The 17,146-nt window shown below is 37.7% G+C and overlaps 1 protein-coding gene across 3 annotated transcripts in view; it reads right to left on the bottom strand.

Moving 5' to 3' along the window:
- Positions 1–3,382: 3,382 nt before the first annotated feature.
- Positions 3,383–17,146, bottom strand: part of ELAVL2 (ELAV like RNA binding protein 2) — a 36,796-nt gene continuing 23,032 nt past the window's right edge. For 2 of the 3 annotated variants that reach the window (XM_008495816.2, XM_030467116.1), the window contains 4 exons: positions 10,225–10,378; positions 7,567–7,792; positions 4,209–4,247; positions 3,383–3,710 (listed from right to left, as the gene is read on the bottom strand). In XM_008495816.2, the coding sequence (XP_008494038.1) occupies positions 3,383–3,710; positions 4,209–4,247; positions 7,567–7,792; positions 10,225–10,378 (747 nt within the window). The remainder of the gene's footprint in view (positions 3,711–4,208; positions 4,248–7,566; positions 7,793–10,224; positions 10,379–17,146) is intronic. The other variant, XM_008495814.2, reaches the window with a different exon arrangement.

Below are 17,146 nucleotides of genomic sequence, written 5' to 3'. Positions count from 1 at the left end.
TACTTGAAGGTGGGTGTTATATTTGCCAGTCTTCAGTCCAATGGGACATCCCCAGTTAGTCAGGACTTCTGGAAGATGATGGAGAGAGGCTTGGCAACCACATCAGCCAACTATGTTAGCACTCTAGGGTGTAATCTGGTCCCATCAATGTATGAGTGTCTAGCTTATGAAGCAGGTTCATAAGCATTTCCTCCTGGATTACACAGGGCCTAATTTGTTCCCCCTGTCTTCTATTTTAAGAGATTGTGTGCCCAGGGAACAACTAGTCCTATTAAAAACTGATGCAAGGAAAGTATTAAGTACCTCAGTCCTGCAGCAATGGGAGATGTTCCACACCACATGCTACAAGGTTTTGTGTAAAAATCTCACAGTAAAGATACAAAAGAGAAGGTGAGAAACAAACCATTACAAATGAAAGTTACATTGAATAAGCCACTTTTGAAAATGTATTATGAAGTGGAAATTCACTTTCATTCAACTGAGCAAAGCAAATAAATTTAGGACCATTTGTACTTTAAAAATGGCAAGAAACAGTTGTGTAATTTTTAAAGAATTTTAAGAAGAGCTGGGAAGGGAAAAAAAAAGCAAAGGTTAACTGAATATCCATTTGATTAATGGAGCCCAGAGATTAATAAAGTAATTAAACAGTAAATGAACTTTGCAATAAAGACTAGATACTTCCATCTCCTTTGTATTTATCCTAACACACTAGGGCATTAACTTGGCTACACTGAATAGCAATCTGCTGGACAGACAGCAAACTAATTTTTGCTGAATATGTTTAATAGCTCATTAATTATATTGGCCTAAGTAGTGAGTGGTTCATATAACACCAAGGTGAAAAGAGATGACACTGATTCAAACAACTAATACACAGAATTAGTCCTACTTCCTTGTTGGTAATGGGGACCCTAAGCTAAATTAAAAGGAGCTCAAGAGCTTAGCAGAAACCTTTCCCTCAGAGTGCCAACCCCTGCAGCAGAGTACAAGAGGGTAAAAGACATGCTCATGACACTCTTTTCCCTTCAACTTTGTTTATTGATGTACTGAACATGAAAAAGTACAAAGGATCCAAACACAAAAGAAAACATGTACAACCTCTTAAATACTCAACAGAATATATTTTCTATTCCAACAGATGTGAATTAAGTCATACTATACAACTTCAAATAAATACCAGCCTTATATTTTACTAAGTGCTCTGATAAACACTGTAAAGTGAAGCCCAATTTACATGCCTTCTCATCAATGCCGTTAGTTGCTACAGTATTACAGGAAAGAAGCATGTAGCTACCGTTTTCCCCACATTGGAAAGTTTGTGATTTCTATTGTATATACAATTTTTAATGCAGAGGATTAGCTTTAACAATCTAAATGCACCTAAGAATGAGGAAGTGCTCAGGAAGCCAATTGATTTTTGAATAGCATTGAGTGGGTCAGCATGAAAACTCGCTTATTCACTTTAGCACGCGCTTCACAGTATATGTACTGTACTATACTGAAAGATTTATAACTACAATTTAAAAGAATAATAACCAAAAGCAACTGCAAAGATAGTGTACAACTATGTTATGCATAGAACATTGCTTTTTCTAAGGGGAAGCATATGAGCATCTCAGTTTATACAAAAAGCAGGACGTAACTACATAGTTGTCAGTGCATCCTGGTGAAGGCATAAAACCCCCAGCTCTTTTTTTTCAAAAATTTAATTATAAGCTAGATGCTAATCAGAAAATATTCTGTATTTTTTTTCTTAAATTTCTTCAATATGTGGTAAAGGCTTCTTCTATTTCCCCAAATAGTGATTTAAGCATCATACAAAGTTAAATTCCAATAGCATACAGGTATTTATGGTTTTGTATGAAAAATGTAAGGAAATTTGTTCAAAACCTATGATTATACTCGTTTTTACCACAAACATATTTATAAACAAAAATGTATCATCACCATAAACAGCTGAAGCTAGACTATCTACAGACAAAAATAGCAACAGATCTGATGCACTGTAAATTCAAGTCCTCAGGACAACAAAAATGAATAAGCAGACCTCAAGTAACAATGTTAATGCCATTTACAAAGAAAAAACTCATACAAAAACATTCAAAATTGAACGTCACTTGGCATGTAACTTAAAAAATCAACTGAAATCAAAATTAGCTGAAAGGCTTATAACTCAAGGTCTTATTTACATTACACAAAGCTCAGGTGTTAGCCTTGAACAGAACTTTCAAAATACCTCCAAATATACCCAACTCAGGCCACTTCTGCTGATTTGCAACTTGCAAACCATGCTCAATGTCTTTTTCTTAAGACAAAACAATTCTTCAAACAATAGCAAGTACATCACTAAACACCATGAGCTCTATCTGAAGGGAATTCTTTAGGAAGAACAGATTTTTTTCCCCCATCTCTCAGTATTTTAAGTTTCCTGCTTGCTCTTATATTCTTTTAATTTTTCATTTGTTTCAAAATCACAAATTAATGTGAGCCACCTATCACTTAATAACCAGGATGGCCAAAGACCTCACTGATGATTACAAAAATGAAACCAACAGTGTATCCCATTGACTCTGCCTCTTAATACAAAGGTCTCATAAATCTTTCTAAATTTTCCCCAACAACTGCAAATTTCCTGGTAAGTTTTAAAAGCTCACTAGATGTCATATGAAGAGATTTCTCAAAGTATTCAAGTCAAAATATTTGTTCCAGGACCAGTAAAAAGTTTCTCCAAATTTTTTTTTTATAAAAATAGATGCTTTTTTAAACCCACATCAAAGAGGCTCTTATCTCTTTGGCAAGGTACTGCTTTATGAAAAGTTCTCCAGTATTCTTACAATAAGCTTTTATAATGTGTTCCCATTCCCCAGCCCAAATTATAATTATAAAATAAATACTGCTTATAACTTTATAAATTAAATGTAAACTTCAAATACTTCTCTTGAAAAACAAAACAGCAATGCATCCAAAATGTAAATTAAACACAAGGCAAATCAAGTAACAAAAAAGAAAAACAAAACAATTAAGTGTAACACAAAGCCTCAGTATTTACTTATAGGCTAAAGGCAGTCACGAAAAAGAAAACTTCCTCCCTTAGCTGAAACATTTTAAAAGGTCCACCTTCTTCAAAGAAGGCAATAGAATATGCATTGCGACAGGCAAAAACCCTGTACCTCTTGTCAATATTCAAACACAAAAGATATTTAACAAGTTTTAATTCAAATATTAGCAATAAAAAATCTCACATATTCTTAGGATGCTAAGTAGTCATTTTATCCCCATTTCCACACTAACATACAACAAAGGCATTTACTACTGCACAAAGCTTCTTGTAAATCGCCTTTGTTGTATAGTTTTCATGTAGTAATGCACTGAGAATAACTTGCTAGGCTTTGTGCGTTTTGTTAGTTTTGAAGGAGACCTGCAACACTCTATCCCCAAGGCGGTAGCCATTCAGGCTCGCTATGGCCATTGCTGCCTCATCATAGTTTGTCATAGTCACAAATCCAAAACCTTTGCACTTGTTGGTATTGAAGTCACGGATGACCTTCACATTGGTTACTGCTCCGAAGGGTCCAAACATTTGCCAGAGGATACTCTCATCAGCGTCGGGGGCCAAGTTGTACACAAAAATGCACCATCCAGTTCCTGCGTGTCCGGGTATGTTAATTCCAGCCAAACTGGTCATTCCATCAATGGTCATGGGAGGAAATCTATTGAACAATGGGGGGGAAACCAAAGCAGAATCATAAAGCAGATGCTCAGAGAAAATCCCAGCAAAGAAATTTCACAAATGAAAAAGAAAATTATACAGGGCTTTTCACAGCATGAACATGGTGCCTAGAATAATAAGGTAACATCAATTTTTTTTTTCCCAACTGCAAAAACAAAAAAAAAAGCAAAAACAAAAAACAAAACCAAAAAAGGTACACCATTACGCGTAAGTACGAGGAACTGTGCGAGGCCTGTGTGAAATGAAGTAACAGAAAAACAAAAGAGCAGCATGTTATAAAATGAGCGAGGACTGTTAAATCATTTGAAACAGGAATTCCATGGAACTGCTACAAAAAGTTTGTCTCTTACATGCACTATGTGCCAAAATGAAAAATCTTAGCTGAAGTCCCAACATGCAAAATTCCAACAGTAAGCCTGAGAAAGTAAAAGTACACTAAAAACTAAAAATGTGGTTATGAACCTAAGTCCTTCATTACCTCTTTACTCCATAAGCCATGTTGAGCAGATTGTCCAACCTGCAAAACATTTAGCAAAGTTTTCAGTCTTCAGACTTTTCCACCCTTGAATCTTAAGGAAATTACTGCTATGATCCTTGCATTCTACAGAACTTCATGCAAAGCATCATCACAGTGCACTGCCGCACCTGATTATACCTGATACAGTTACTGAGTATGAAGCAGACGTTCTTATGTAGCCTGCACAACCATAAATATTTAAAGTTGAAAAAGTGCATCAAGTTTTGCCTAAGTCAAATATAGTTAGCATGAAATTAGTCAGTGACCACCTCAGTGGAATTTGCCATCTTACTACCTTGTTTTGGATAAAGACTGAGGCTTCTGATGATTTGATGGTTCAGACAGATGCAGGGTTATGGAGCAGTGAAAGATTGTTAAAGCTTCAACTACAAACAAGATTTTTCTTTTTCCAGAACAAAGGGTTTTTATACGCTCACATACATATATTAGACTGTAAGCTTTCTCTATTTATTTCATCCCTCACCTTGCCTCAAGCTGCTCAACTGTAATATGCCAATACAACTCTAAACATTTTGGAATCACCTAGCCAATACACAGAATATGACAGTGACTAAAAATTGTATTAATTTAATTCCTGAAGTTCCTTGAATTGTTTCCCTAAGAAAATTTCCACCTTAAAGAAGCTCTTATTTCTTCCTGCCAAAGCACAGATATGTGAATAGAAATTCTTGCTAAAGGTTCTCTTCAAGCTTAGATAAAAAAGGTACACTTTTAAATATTGTTCTGTTTTGAGTGACCATCTGTAACTTATTATGAGTTCTCCTCAGTAATGAGATACACCGTTAAAGATAATTACTGGTATACAGAATCCAAACACAACTACTGCAGTAATCTAACTAATACTTGTGCTCAAAAGACTTGAAAAAAAAATATTTGGCCTTGTTTGCAGCTAAGAAAAGCTGTCAAACTGTAGAGCACTAATGATTTTGCAGTAAGCAGACTTTGCAGGATGCAATGACAAGAAAGCAAGCCACTGAACACCTATAAAAGGAGCTGAGAAAGGGAAATACTATTATGCCTGACTACTATCCATAGACCTAGGGTGGATGACAGATGTCTACTATCATTAGCATTTTGGAGGTGGAGAAGACGGTGAGGAGTTCATGAAACATTACCACTTAGAGGTTCTTGCTGAGGATGTCATACACGAGCAGTACGATCACCCTAACAGTTTTTATCAGTTAGCAAGATGACTTAAAAGATATTCTGGAAGAATTCTCATGGGCATTCACTAAGCAGTTTTTAAAGGTGCTTGAAGTTACACATCCTGCAGAAACTGAGGAGGAATTACATATAGCTGCTTTGGAAAGCCAGGATTTTTTAGTAAGAAAAAAGAAGTATTTTAGTGATTCTACTGTCCTTTACTACTGAAGTCTAATTTGACTCTGTTATCAGGCCTCTGTTAACAAAGACAGGGAAAATGCATCAGGTAATCTTGTCTGATATCAACAATTATTTTTCCCATGGGAAAGATACAGAAGACTTGAAGCACTGGTGCAATTTGAACTACGTAGTCAGCACCCAAGCTGGAATGCTGCAACTCAAAAAATCAAAAAAGACAGATTTCCCTTTATAAAGGGGAACAATTTATAAAAACTTAAAATTTGCCAATGCAGTCTTGTTTAGAGAAGAAACAAAAGCCTGAAGGCCTTTCCCCCCAAAAATATTAAAAAGTCAACTCAATTTGTCTGCAACCCCAAGTCTACTTTGTGACTGGACAGTTCAACCTTGTTCTTTCTTCAGCATAAACAGGAAGACTTTATATCCCCTCCAATTCACTAGACTTGGTACATACTCAATGCTTTTGTTGCCATTATACTTTGAAGTGAAGCTGATCAGTATTTCTTATGGCTGTTTCCGACATCCCTTTACGTTTAGTATCTCAGCAAAGAACAGACAAACCAACCAACCAACAACTTTTCAGTGAAATTTGAAAGCGCATTCTTAAAAATACACTACTTTTAAATTGAAAAAAAAATCACAAGCAATAACATTTTTAAAGTAGTCTACCTTACTGACAATAAATTATGTCCTATTCTAAGAAGAAACTCTAGAAGTTGAAGAATTTTTACAAATTGTCATAGTTTTAACCCAGAGTTAGACCCAGATGCTATACCTGCCAGTATCAAGAGTAATACTGAACAGAGCTCAGTATCTGGGAACAAGCATATTCACAACAATAACAAGGCCAGATTTGCCAGAATATGTTGAATCCTGTATGCAATGCACTCCTCATAATCTCATTTCATACAGTGGACTGGAGGCCCATCCTGAAAGTACAAATTCTACCCCTGTGCTCTGCCTATGGGACAATGGCAAGCCTACTTTTAATGAATATTCAACACACAGTTAGATTAAACCTCTTATTCCCTAAGAAATTGTAAAGAAAATCCACCAAACAATGAATAAAATTGGTTATTCCTTCCCTTAAGGCAGAAAGCACATAAGGCTGAAAAGCTTACAACTGATACGTTCTGCAAGTGCAGTCCATGACCTCTGAATCTTCAGTCTAAAAGCAAGGGTAGCCAGCCAATGCAGAGCTTTTGCAGTTTGGAATCATCTCTTTGAAACAAACTGCCAGCTTATTTATTTCTTGAAAAGTAAAAGAGAATCTGTTTCAGTATATTACTGTTTAACACATTCGAGTCAGAGTGATGAGGCAAACTGTGAGAAAATGATGAAAAATGACTGAAAAAATGCAAGGTCTAAATAATTTCTCTGCTGTCACCATCTGATGTTTTCAATACACTATATATCACAGGGAATTGCATGGCTGTAGTTTCAACACAACAGGAACATATACCCACAAAAAACACATGGAAGTATCTTTACTGCAAAACTTTGTAATAACAGAAAAATAACTGTGGCATTCAGGACTTAAGGCAACTGACTAGAAGAACACCTGAAAACCTAAACAGGGAGAAGAAACATGGACTGGGGGAAGAGGAAGCTGGCTATGCCATGCCATATGGCTAAGAAGCAAATTGGGTTGCCTAGGTCAATGTTAACTAAATCAATTTACAAACTAATCACCAGGAGTCAAATAGGATTTTTTAAAGTGACTATGTAGAAGGAAAGATGTCATCTCAGTGTAAGTTGTTTTATTAACTACTGAAATGCTACAAATAGGGTAGAATAAATTTTTCTTTCAACTGTGCTGTAGGAGCATAGCAAAGTTCACTTTCATGTACTTCCTTCACACACACGAATCAGACAAGCAGGTAAAGGAAAGAGTGGAAGGAAACAAAAATGCCTGTGTGGCTTCCAGGTTTGTTGAATACATAGGTATTTCACTTACCTAAAACGTTGAGCCTGCTGAGCAAGAGGTGCTGGATACCTTCTGCTTGGAGAATGGTACAGCTGGGAAAGGATGGCCTGACTGGTTTTTTGGCTTGGATTGTTAGCGAACTTTACAGTGATGGGCTCTGTGGCACCTGGAGGTTTCTGGCCATTCAAGCCCTTTATAGCTTCTTCTGCTTCAATTCGCTTGTCAAACCGGATGAACCCCACGCCCCTTGATACCCCTGCACAGGTTGAAGGAAATAATTATTCAGTAATTAAGAGACTCTGGAACATTAGGTGTTAACATTTGATTTTCACATGGCTAACTGCTGTGAACATATGGTAATTTTAAACTTAATAGAAATGAACTTTTGCTCCAGGAAGAAAAAAAGTTTTACAAAGTAAAAATGAGACTATTTTTATTTTTCTTTAAGTTGTCTTACATTGTGTAGAAAGCTTTGAAGGCTGAGACAAAACACAGTGGAAACAACTTAAAACATTGTGAGTCAAAGTGTAATTCTGAAACACAGCTATTTTGAGAGAGATGGAGGTGAACCCAGAATCAGCTGCACTGCAAACTCTGTTCAGTTTATGCTAACTCTGCAGTATCTAAATTCATAGAAATTCTGCAAATAGCTTAGTCATCTGCTCCACAGCAGCAAGAAATGGCTTATGCTCTCCTGCAGCACCCCTTCGAGTTCCATGTGGTGCAAATATGCTCAGACAGCAAAGAACGGAGTGCAAGCTTTAGATTGCATTAATAGGAATTATGGCCTCATTTTAACAGTTCCATGGTTATCCATAAGCAAAGCAAAAGATTCCATTTCATCATACCACATTTCTGTAGGTGTTATTTTGGAAGGAAACTAACTGGACCACAGATTCTTCCTCAGCATAGCAAAGTCAAAGACAACACACACTGGGATCAGCAAGTGCTTGCGAAAGTTTTTAGGAACATCAAACCTCAAAAACTCAATGTAGCTTGAATTTAACACACCAGGGTGTCAATACTTGAACCACAACATTAATGCTGCTACAACTGATACTAGGTAATTGCATATTGTGATGTAATATTCTTAAATCAACTTAGAAGCCCCTTATACAGTGGCTTGTGAATAATGAGACAAGTTAAATGCTTGTCCTCCCTTGAGAAAGACATTTATGACAAGAAATGTATTCTGTTCACAAAGACAATTTAAACCACCACAGTGAAAATGAGCAGGCACAAAAAGCTTTCAACAGGTAAATATCAGAGCTTCAACTCCCCATTGTTCATCTATCAGTTTGTGTTACAACTTTGTTTTCACCTATTTGAGTCTACCTCTTAAAACCTAAACCTGAAAAAACAGTCTATGCCAGAAAATTATGGTGAACATCCTGGGATTTAAGAGAACTTGAATTAGATACACATTTAAAACTTTATTATATTTAGTTACTTGGCCCTTTTGTCAAATCCCACCATTTCTATGCATGAATATAGAGGAACATAACAAACAGCTATTATTGCACAGACACTGGAATTCAGACCAACACACCTGTTGCTTCTACAAGTCACTATTTGGCCTTTATCTATCCTTTCTCTGCCTGTCTACACACTCACCATCTCACACTATTAGAACACTCCAGAAGCACTATGTGGTAATACCAAGACTGCTGCTAAGATAATGGATATGCAAAGGACTATACTTGAGATCCTCTACAGGAGACCAAGTGTCAAACACTGGTATGCACAGTCCTTTTGAAGACCATTTGAACACTTTATGGACTCCTACAGCTGAGAGCAGTTTGTTATCCACCATCACATGCATCTTTGAAAAGGTAGTTAAAAAATGCAACCTAGCTTATTATTCAGGGAATACTTTCAGGTAGTAAATTAATTCTTCTGGCTCACACCCCTAGATTTTTGGGAAGATGAGAATTTGTGAATACTGATCCTTTATATTTAAATTTGTACAATACTTCTGTCATGCTCTTGGCATTTCATTTAGTCACTTATCTTTGGAACAGGCCTGTTCCAAGCAAGTGAGACAGCAAAATAAAAAGCTCCAAGATCAGCCATTTGAGCTAGAAAAATACATATATTCCTGTCCAAATCTTAACCAGAGTATCACTGGCACCTACTCACTGGTTAAGACATATACTGTAACACAACTAACTTGCTAGAGCTTAGTTTTTAAAGGCACCTCAAAGCAAAGAATGTATCTTCTCTTGAGGAACTCAGAGTTCATGTTCATTGGTGTGCTTGAAGTAAATGGTGCAACCTTGAACACATTCTTAACAGCAATTACCAGTCAGGGTCTTTTATAATCATAGCCTGAGAGAACTAACTATGCATTTCTGCATAATATTTTTTTTTAACATAATAAGTGTTTAACAGCATTTCGTAAGGCACAATAAGAGACTATTTTCACACACAGTTTGGAAAGGAAGATTTTAGCAGCTGTAAATTTATTACAAGCCATGAAACAGGCTTCAAACCTGCACCTTCAGGGTAGAAATGACTCAAGCTGGCTCAGTACACAATGATCTGTTTTCGTCCATACATATTTATGAACAATTCCAGCAGAAAATTGCTTTTTCTGGCCTACATACACCTTTTGTACATTCTGCAAAGGTGAAGTATTTCTTGAACTGCCAGTCCAAAAATGAGAGAAGTGCAAAGCTGCCTACTCACCAGTGACTTGGTCAACCAGAATACGAGAAGTAATAATGCGTCCATATTGAGAAAAGAGTTGCTCCAGTTCTTTCTGGGTCATTGTTTTTGGAAGTCCACTAACATACAAATTCGCATCTCTGATAGAAGCTGAACTTGGTCGCGCATAGGAAACCTTTGGGAAAAGAAAGTAAAAACACTTAAAAATCAAAATTAGCTGAAATAGGACAGTGTTGTTTGTTATGAGGCACTGAAATATTTTTAAGTTCATCCAGAAAAGTTACGTTGCAAAGACAGTCAGGTAGGTTTTTTCAGTGCTGCCTTCTGTAAAAACACTGCAACAAACCACACAGGAGAAGTTGAAAACATGAAGGCACATATAATTTAAGGAATCAGAGAATCATAGTATCAGCCAGGTTGGAAAGGACCTCTGAGATCACCAAGTCCAACCCTTACTCCACTACCACTGTTATTACCAGACCATGGCACTGAGTGCCACATTCAGTCTCATCTTAAAAACCTCTAGCAATGTAGAATCCACCACGTCCCTGGGCAGCCCATTCCAATGATTACCCTCTCTGTAAATGATTCCTGATTCAATGATTCCTGATCACCCTCTCTGTAAAGAATTTCTTCCTAATATCCAACCTAAAGCTCCCCTGGCAGAGCTTAAGTCCATGCCCTCTTGTCTTACTGGTATCTGCCTGGAAGAAGAGATTGACCCCCCCTATTCCCCCACCTCCAATCTTCACAGAGTTGTAGAGAGTGATGAGGTCTCCCCTGAGCCTCCTCTTCTCCAGACTGAACACCCCCAGCTCCCTCAGCCATTCTCACAAGAACAGAAATAGAGGGGAAGAATCAGCTCCCTCAACTGGCTGAGTGCTTCTTTTGATGCAGCCCAGGACACAACTGACTTTCTGGGCTGCAAATGCACATTGATGGTTCATGTTGAGCTTCTGGTCCACCATCATCCCCAAGTCCTTCTCCTCAGGGCTGTCCTCAATTCCTTCTCTACCCAACCTGTATTCATGCATGGGATAGCCTCCACCCAGGTGCAGAACCTTGCACTTGGCCTTGTTGAACTTCATGCAGTTTGCACAAGCCCACTTCTCAAGCCCGTCAAGGTCCCCCTGGATAGCATCCCTTCCCTCCAGTGTGTTGACTTCACCACACAGTTTGGTGTTGTCAGCAACCTTGCTGAGAGTACATTCTATTCCACTGTCCATGTCAAAGATATTAAACAGCACTGGTCCGAGTACTGACCCTTGAGGAGCACCACTCATCACACATCTCCATTTGGACACTGAGCCACTGATCACAACTCTTTGGTTGTGACCATTCAGCCAGTTCCTCATCCAAAGAGTGGTCAATCCATCAGATCCGTACTTTTCCAGTTTAGAGATCAGAATGTCTCATGGGACAGTGTTGAATGCTTTGCACAGGTCCATGTGGATGATGTCTGTTGCTCTGCCTTTGTTCACCAAGGCTGTCACCCCATCAAAAAGGCCACCAAACTAGTCAGGCAGCATTCACCCTTGGTGAAGCCACCCTGGCTGTCAATGACCCCTTTGTTATCTGCTTGCCTTAGCAGAGCCTTCAGGAGGATCTGCTCCATGGTCTTGCCAGGCACAGAGGTAAGACTGACAGGCCTGTAGATCCCTGGGTCTTTTTTAAACTTGTTTGAAAATGGGGATTATGTTTCCCCATTTTCTAGTCAGCAGAACTTCAGACTGCCATGACTTTTCAAATATGATGGACAGTGGCTTTGTAACTTCATCTGCCAGTTCTTTCAGGAGCCATGGATGAATCCCACCAGGTCCCATGGACAGTGTTCACCTTCAGGTTCTCCAGGTGGTTTCAAACCTGCTGTTCATCTACAATGAGAAAATCATCCTTTTCCTAGTCCCATAGCTCTGAGCAACCACTTTTGGTGAACCTTCTCTGAGAACAACATTGGAATTTAATCCTCCAGAAGTACCTTCAACCCGCAGCCATTCTGTGATTTTCCAAACACACAGCAAAGCTTAAGGAAATTATGTGAAATAAACACAGGGTCTGGAAATAACTTCAATCAAGTGAAAGTAACAGAGGATTCCCATTCAGCTTTCTGCATAAAATCAGTGATAGTCATTTTCCCCTTACTCATTCCAAGAAGAATTTGAAATACAGACACTGCATTTTAAAGGGGAATTTACACTGCTGGAGAAGTGCTGCCACAAAAATATAAACTCACTCTAAACACATTAAGAGGGGAAAAATCCACAACAAAGGTCTACTAACTTACTGCAAACAAATTGTTACGCTACATAACATGTATCTGCAAAACTCTTCTCACTTTTCCTCTGTCAAATAAATATGAATTCTTTCAAAGTGACACTTAATCCAGTGATATCTATTGCCCATTCCTGAGCTGAGAAATGCTATTGGCAGAGCAGTCAAAGCCAATACAGGATACAACTTAAAGAAAGCAAAAGAATGAAAGTAATAAACCCTAACCAGTAAAGATTAGTAAATATTTCAGTTTCGGTGTCATTACCCCTTGGAATTATCTTCAAGTGTGTTTACAGGTATTTTTCACATCTAAGTACACGCACCCATGGCAGATAGGTGCTGCATGGGAAATACCCCACTGACTACTCCTTTATCTGATACACACTGGAATGCACACTGATTAGTCACAGGAGTAACATACAAACTGAAATCAGTACTTCATTAGCAATATCCAAACACTACCTCTAGTAATCTTGCTAATCTCTAGAAGTTCTGGCCAGGCAAGAAATGTGAAAAACACAGAACTTAAACCAACTGTAATTAAAGATTTACTTTCTTTTGCAAAACACTACTAGTAAACTGTGATTAATGCAAGTCAGCACCACTGGAGAAGAACAGACACCACAAAATGTTATTGATATAAAGGAACTAATTCCCATGCAAAAAAGAAAAAACAAAGGAACTAATTCCCATGCAAAAAAGAAAAAACAACCAAACTTTCCTGGAGTATGGAATATAGTTTCTCTTCATTGTTGATGTCAAAGTTCAGCTGTCCCTCTTATCACAAAGATTTAAAGCAAAGACTCTCTAGATTAGTATCTCTGTCTGTATCCTGTCAGCTTGCTCATTCAGTAATTACTTTTTTCAGTTAAAAACTTGTTCTAGATTAAGGATCTTCAAATAATATATATATGCACTGAATGAATGGCCGGGATAAAATATTACTTCCATATCTGCTGGATCAGGTGAATATTTAATAGACAAACATTAAGGTTATGCAGGGTCAAAGCCACTGATCACAATGCAAGTTAAGAAGCAGCCAGGTAGCCTACAGTTTTAAATATTTAACACACTGTACAACATTGAGCACAACTACTTCATAGACACCAATTTAAAAATAGTTTTACTGGAATTTTCCACTGCAATTAGTAGAAAAGTCACTTGTTTCTAGAAATACAATAATTACACCACCAAATCCAAGTATTTTCACTATTTTACATTTCTTAACATTAAGATGAACTGATCACAGTTTACAAGTCAAAACAGAAAGCTTAAACAAATAAGTTGCCAAAATCCCTACAAGTGAATGTTTCAGTTTTACTATTTCCTACTATTTTTCTACATCCCAGCACTAGACTTTGATCTTCTTTATCTTGTTAGAACTACAGAGAATTTTGTAGAGGAATTTTGTACTATTAGTACAAAAAAAGGTGTTTGTATTACACAATACAGCTTCAGGGAAATGTGGCATTAAATTCTCAACACCTCTACTTCAGTTGTTCTTGCAGGTTTTAAAATCTAAAATCTTTAAATGTTAAAGTAAGGAATTTAGTAGACCTTTAACATTCAGTAACTTCCAGTTACTGAAGTACACTGCCATGAGGATGTTATCTAGCTCCTTAACATTTATGCTTCAATGGAAAACATTTCAACAACAAATTCAAATTACTACCCAGCTTGTGCAGATGAAAATGGGTTAAACCTTCCTGCAAACCAGACAGATTTAGTCTGGAAGAGGAATATATTAGGAACATTCAAGCTCCCTTGGTAAGCATAACAAAAACAAGGGCACATTTCTTTACTTTTGTTACAGTAATGTTCCAGAGACAACTGTGCCAAGCAAGTATTCTTAACTTGCACTTAAATTAGTACCTGAGATGCCATGAGTCAAGAACCCTTCTTAAAATTCTAGTAACAAGATGGTGCAGTACACAGCAGAGACCAGGTCTCAGATGTTACTAGCCAGTGATGGGTTGTTGTCTAAAATAGCTGAGTACATTGAAGTATATTAAGTTTACTTTCTGCTTCCTATCAAATGAAAGATAGTTCCAATGCAAACAAAGCTTGAAGGCCACTTTTCTCAGTTACACAAGACTGCCTTGATAAACACATGAAGGCTGTGCCTAGTTTAAGTTTGTCGTGCAGTCTCATAGCAGCATGTTTCTGTGGGTAAAGCAAATTGGACACAGATTTTCCTTTGTCAAGGCAATTTAGACTCTGGAACTACAAAAATATACTACTCAACCCATGTGCATAGATTAAGCTAATAAATATAACCATATCCCATACATATTTTAATTATACGGCCTGCTCTGAAATAGGTAACACATTCAAAAAATAGACAGGGAAGCAACAGCCTTTCAGCACTGTCATTAGAAGAGGTTTTGCTATTTTAGCCCACATCTCAGGAATGGTAACACTTCAGAAAGACATGGTGTCAGAGTTCCAGGTCAGCCACAGGATCCACTTCTATTCTGTACCCTCCTGGCTGAAGGCAAGAGCAGACCAACCTGAGAGTTTGTTTCTTCACAAAACTGATAGAATTAGAACCAGACTGGACCATGAAGTAACAACTGAGATCATGATGGAGCTACACTTCAGACAGAGAACTTATTAATACACTGCACTGATACCAGAGCTTTGTCTTGAAGGACTGTGGAGAAGAAGACAGATTTATAAGGGACCTGTGAAGTCACTAACTGTGCTGCAATATCCTGCTGCAGAGTAATAGTGCCAGTAACTAGGTGCAGTCTTGACAAAGGATCCTCTACAGTCCTGGTACACAAGGAGAGCTGCCCTGACCAGTGCAGCCATTTCCATGTTCAAATTTACAGGCTAGCTAGAACAGTGTTATAATTCCAGTTCCTTCACAAGCTTCTTACATAAACTGATCTCAAACATGATGTTCTCAGCGATTCTTGATGGGAATAATCATTCATGTAAACAGTGTTTTATAAAGCTCTTCCTTTGAACTAGGATAATTTTATCGAGATATTAGGAATTTGCCACAGAGCTGTAGGCTAAATATGCCACATTTACTAAGACTAACAAATATGAACTCAACATAGGTTTTGAGCCAGGGAAAGGAAAAACACATGGATGTGTTTTTCAAAACTAAGAAGGCTACCTAAAGAGAGATCACTTTCACCAAAAAAGTCTCCTTACAGATGTCATCTCTTGCAGCTTTTGCAAACTGCTCACAGGATGTCTTCTATCTTAACGTACTGATCTTCACCCTTGAGCATGCTAGTGCACACTACAGACACTGAATCCACACTCCAGCATCTGAGGCTTCCACCCATTTTCAGATTACCTAGTGAACAGAGAGCACTCCTGATACAATACTGAAGGCTCAGACACATTATTTTCATTCCTCTTTGACCATGTTTCTGTATTTATATATCAGAGAGGCAGTGTGAGAGACAAAGAGCAATCAAGCTAGGGGATACCTCCAAGACAGTTTGCATATTCTACAAGGATAGCTCAATGAATTTCCACTTAGGTGTCCACAGAAATTTACCTTGCAAAGGGTGAACTAGCTTTCCTTCAGTTTCCTGATTTATGATCAAAACAAAAGATGTTTGCTGCAAAAGTTAAGGTTAGAACAGGTATGATAACTAACTTGTATGGGCTCTAAACCACTTTGTTTCTATGAGAATTTAAACTGTCATCTGGAGGTAGTTCTAAAATACACATATTCCACTGTAAGAAACAAGTGGATGAGGATAATAACCGAAATACAGAATTTACCACATTTGCTGGGTAACTCCTCTCTCACTGACATCGCACCTCATCCCCACTTGGCAGTGTTAGTTCCAAGCATTTCACTGTGTTCCTTCTTTCTGCATTTTATCTGTACTGGATTCAAGAGCTACACAGTTTCATTATGTCAACATTCTTTTATAAAAGCCTTTTTTCAGGATAAATTTAGACAGACCTGCCTTTATGAGTGAGAAGAAGAGGACCAGGATTCTTCCTTAGGATTTAACCTATCAAGAACAGCACATTGTTCAAAGAGAAAGCCCTTGTAAAACTGCCACTGTACATACCACAAAGGAACATCAGAAAGGCTTCCACAAGATTTGGTCTCAAATGCCAAAATGCCATGTGGGGGAGAAATAAAATAGTACACCTATTTTAACAACAGAAATCAACTGGGAATCCTGCTATGGTCAAAAACAGAGCTAGAGTTTTCTCAGAAGTGTTCAAGATAGTACAACAGTTTTTATCACACTACTTTTAAAAGAGAGGCAGCAACTAAATTCAGACTTCTTCCTACCCTATACAGTCATGAGACAGATTCTGCTGTTTTGCCTTTAAAAGGACTAACACAGAAAATCTTAAAATTTTCAGTCATAAAAGAAGAAACATTTGATTTAGATTTTTAGTATAAAGAAGTTGTAAGAAACAAAAGGAGATGTAGTCTCCAAACATTCCCAGTTTCCTACTTCACCCTGATTGTCTCAGAATCTCTCATTCATACTTTGCATTGCTGACTGATCTGATGGACATGCCATCTCCACTCATGCCCAACCAGTAAGAACACCACAAATTTCTGACACCCACACTGTTCTATATTTTATATGACAGAAGTACACAGCAGTACCTCTGTGTATAGAGATACATCCAGCCAGTATCTCTGAACAGCAGACACCAACTCTTCTTTTGCAGC

The sequence above is a fragment of the Calypte anna genome, chromosome Z (assembly GCF_003957555.1).
Source record: "Calypte anna isolate BGI_N300 chromosome Z, bCalAnn1_v1.p, whole genome shotgun sequence".
Lineage (NCBI taxonomy): Eukaryota > Metazoa > Chordata > Aves > Apodiformes > Trochilidae > Calypte > Calypte anna.
The sequence above is the reverse complement of the archived record's forward strand: the minus strand, read 5'-3'. Positions and strand labels throughout refer to the sequence as shown.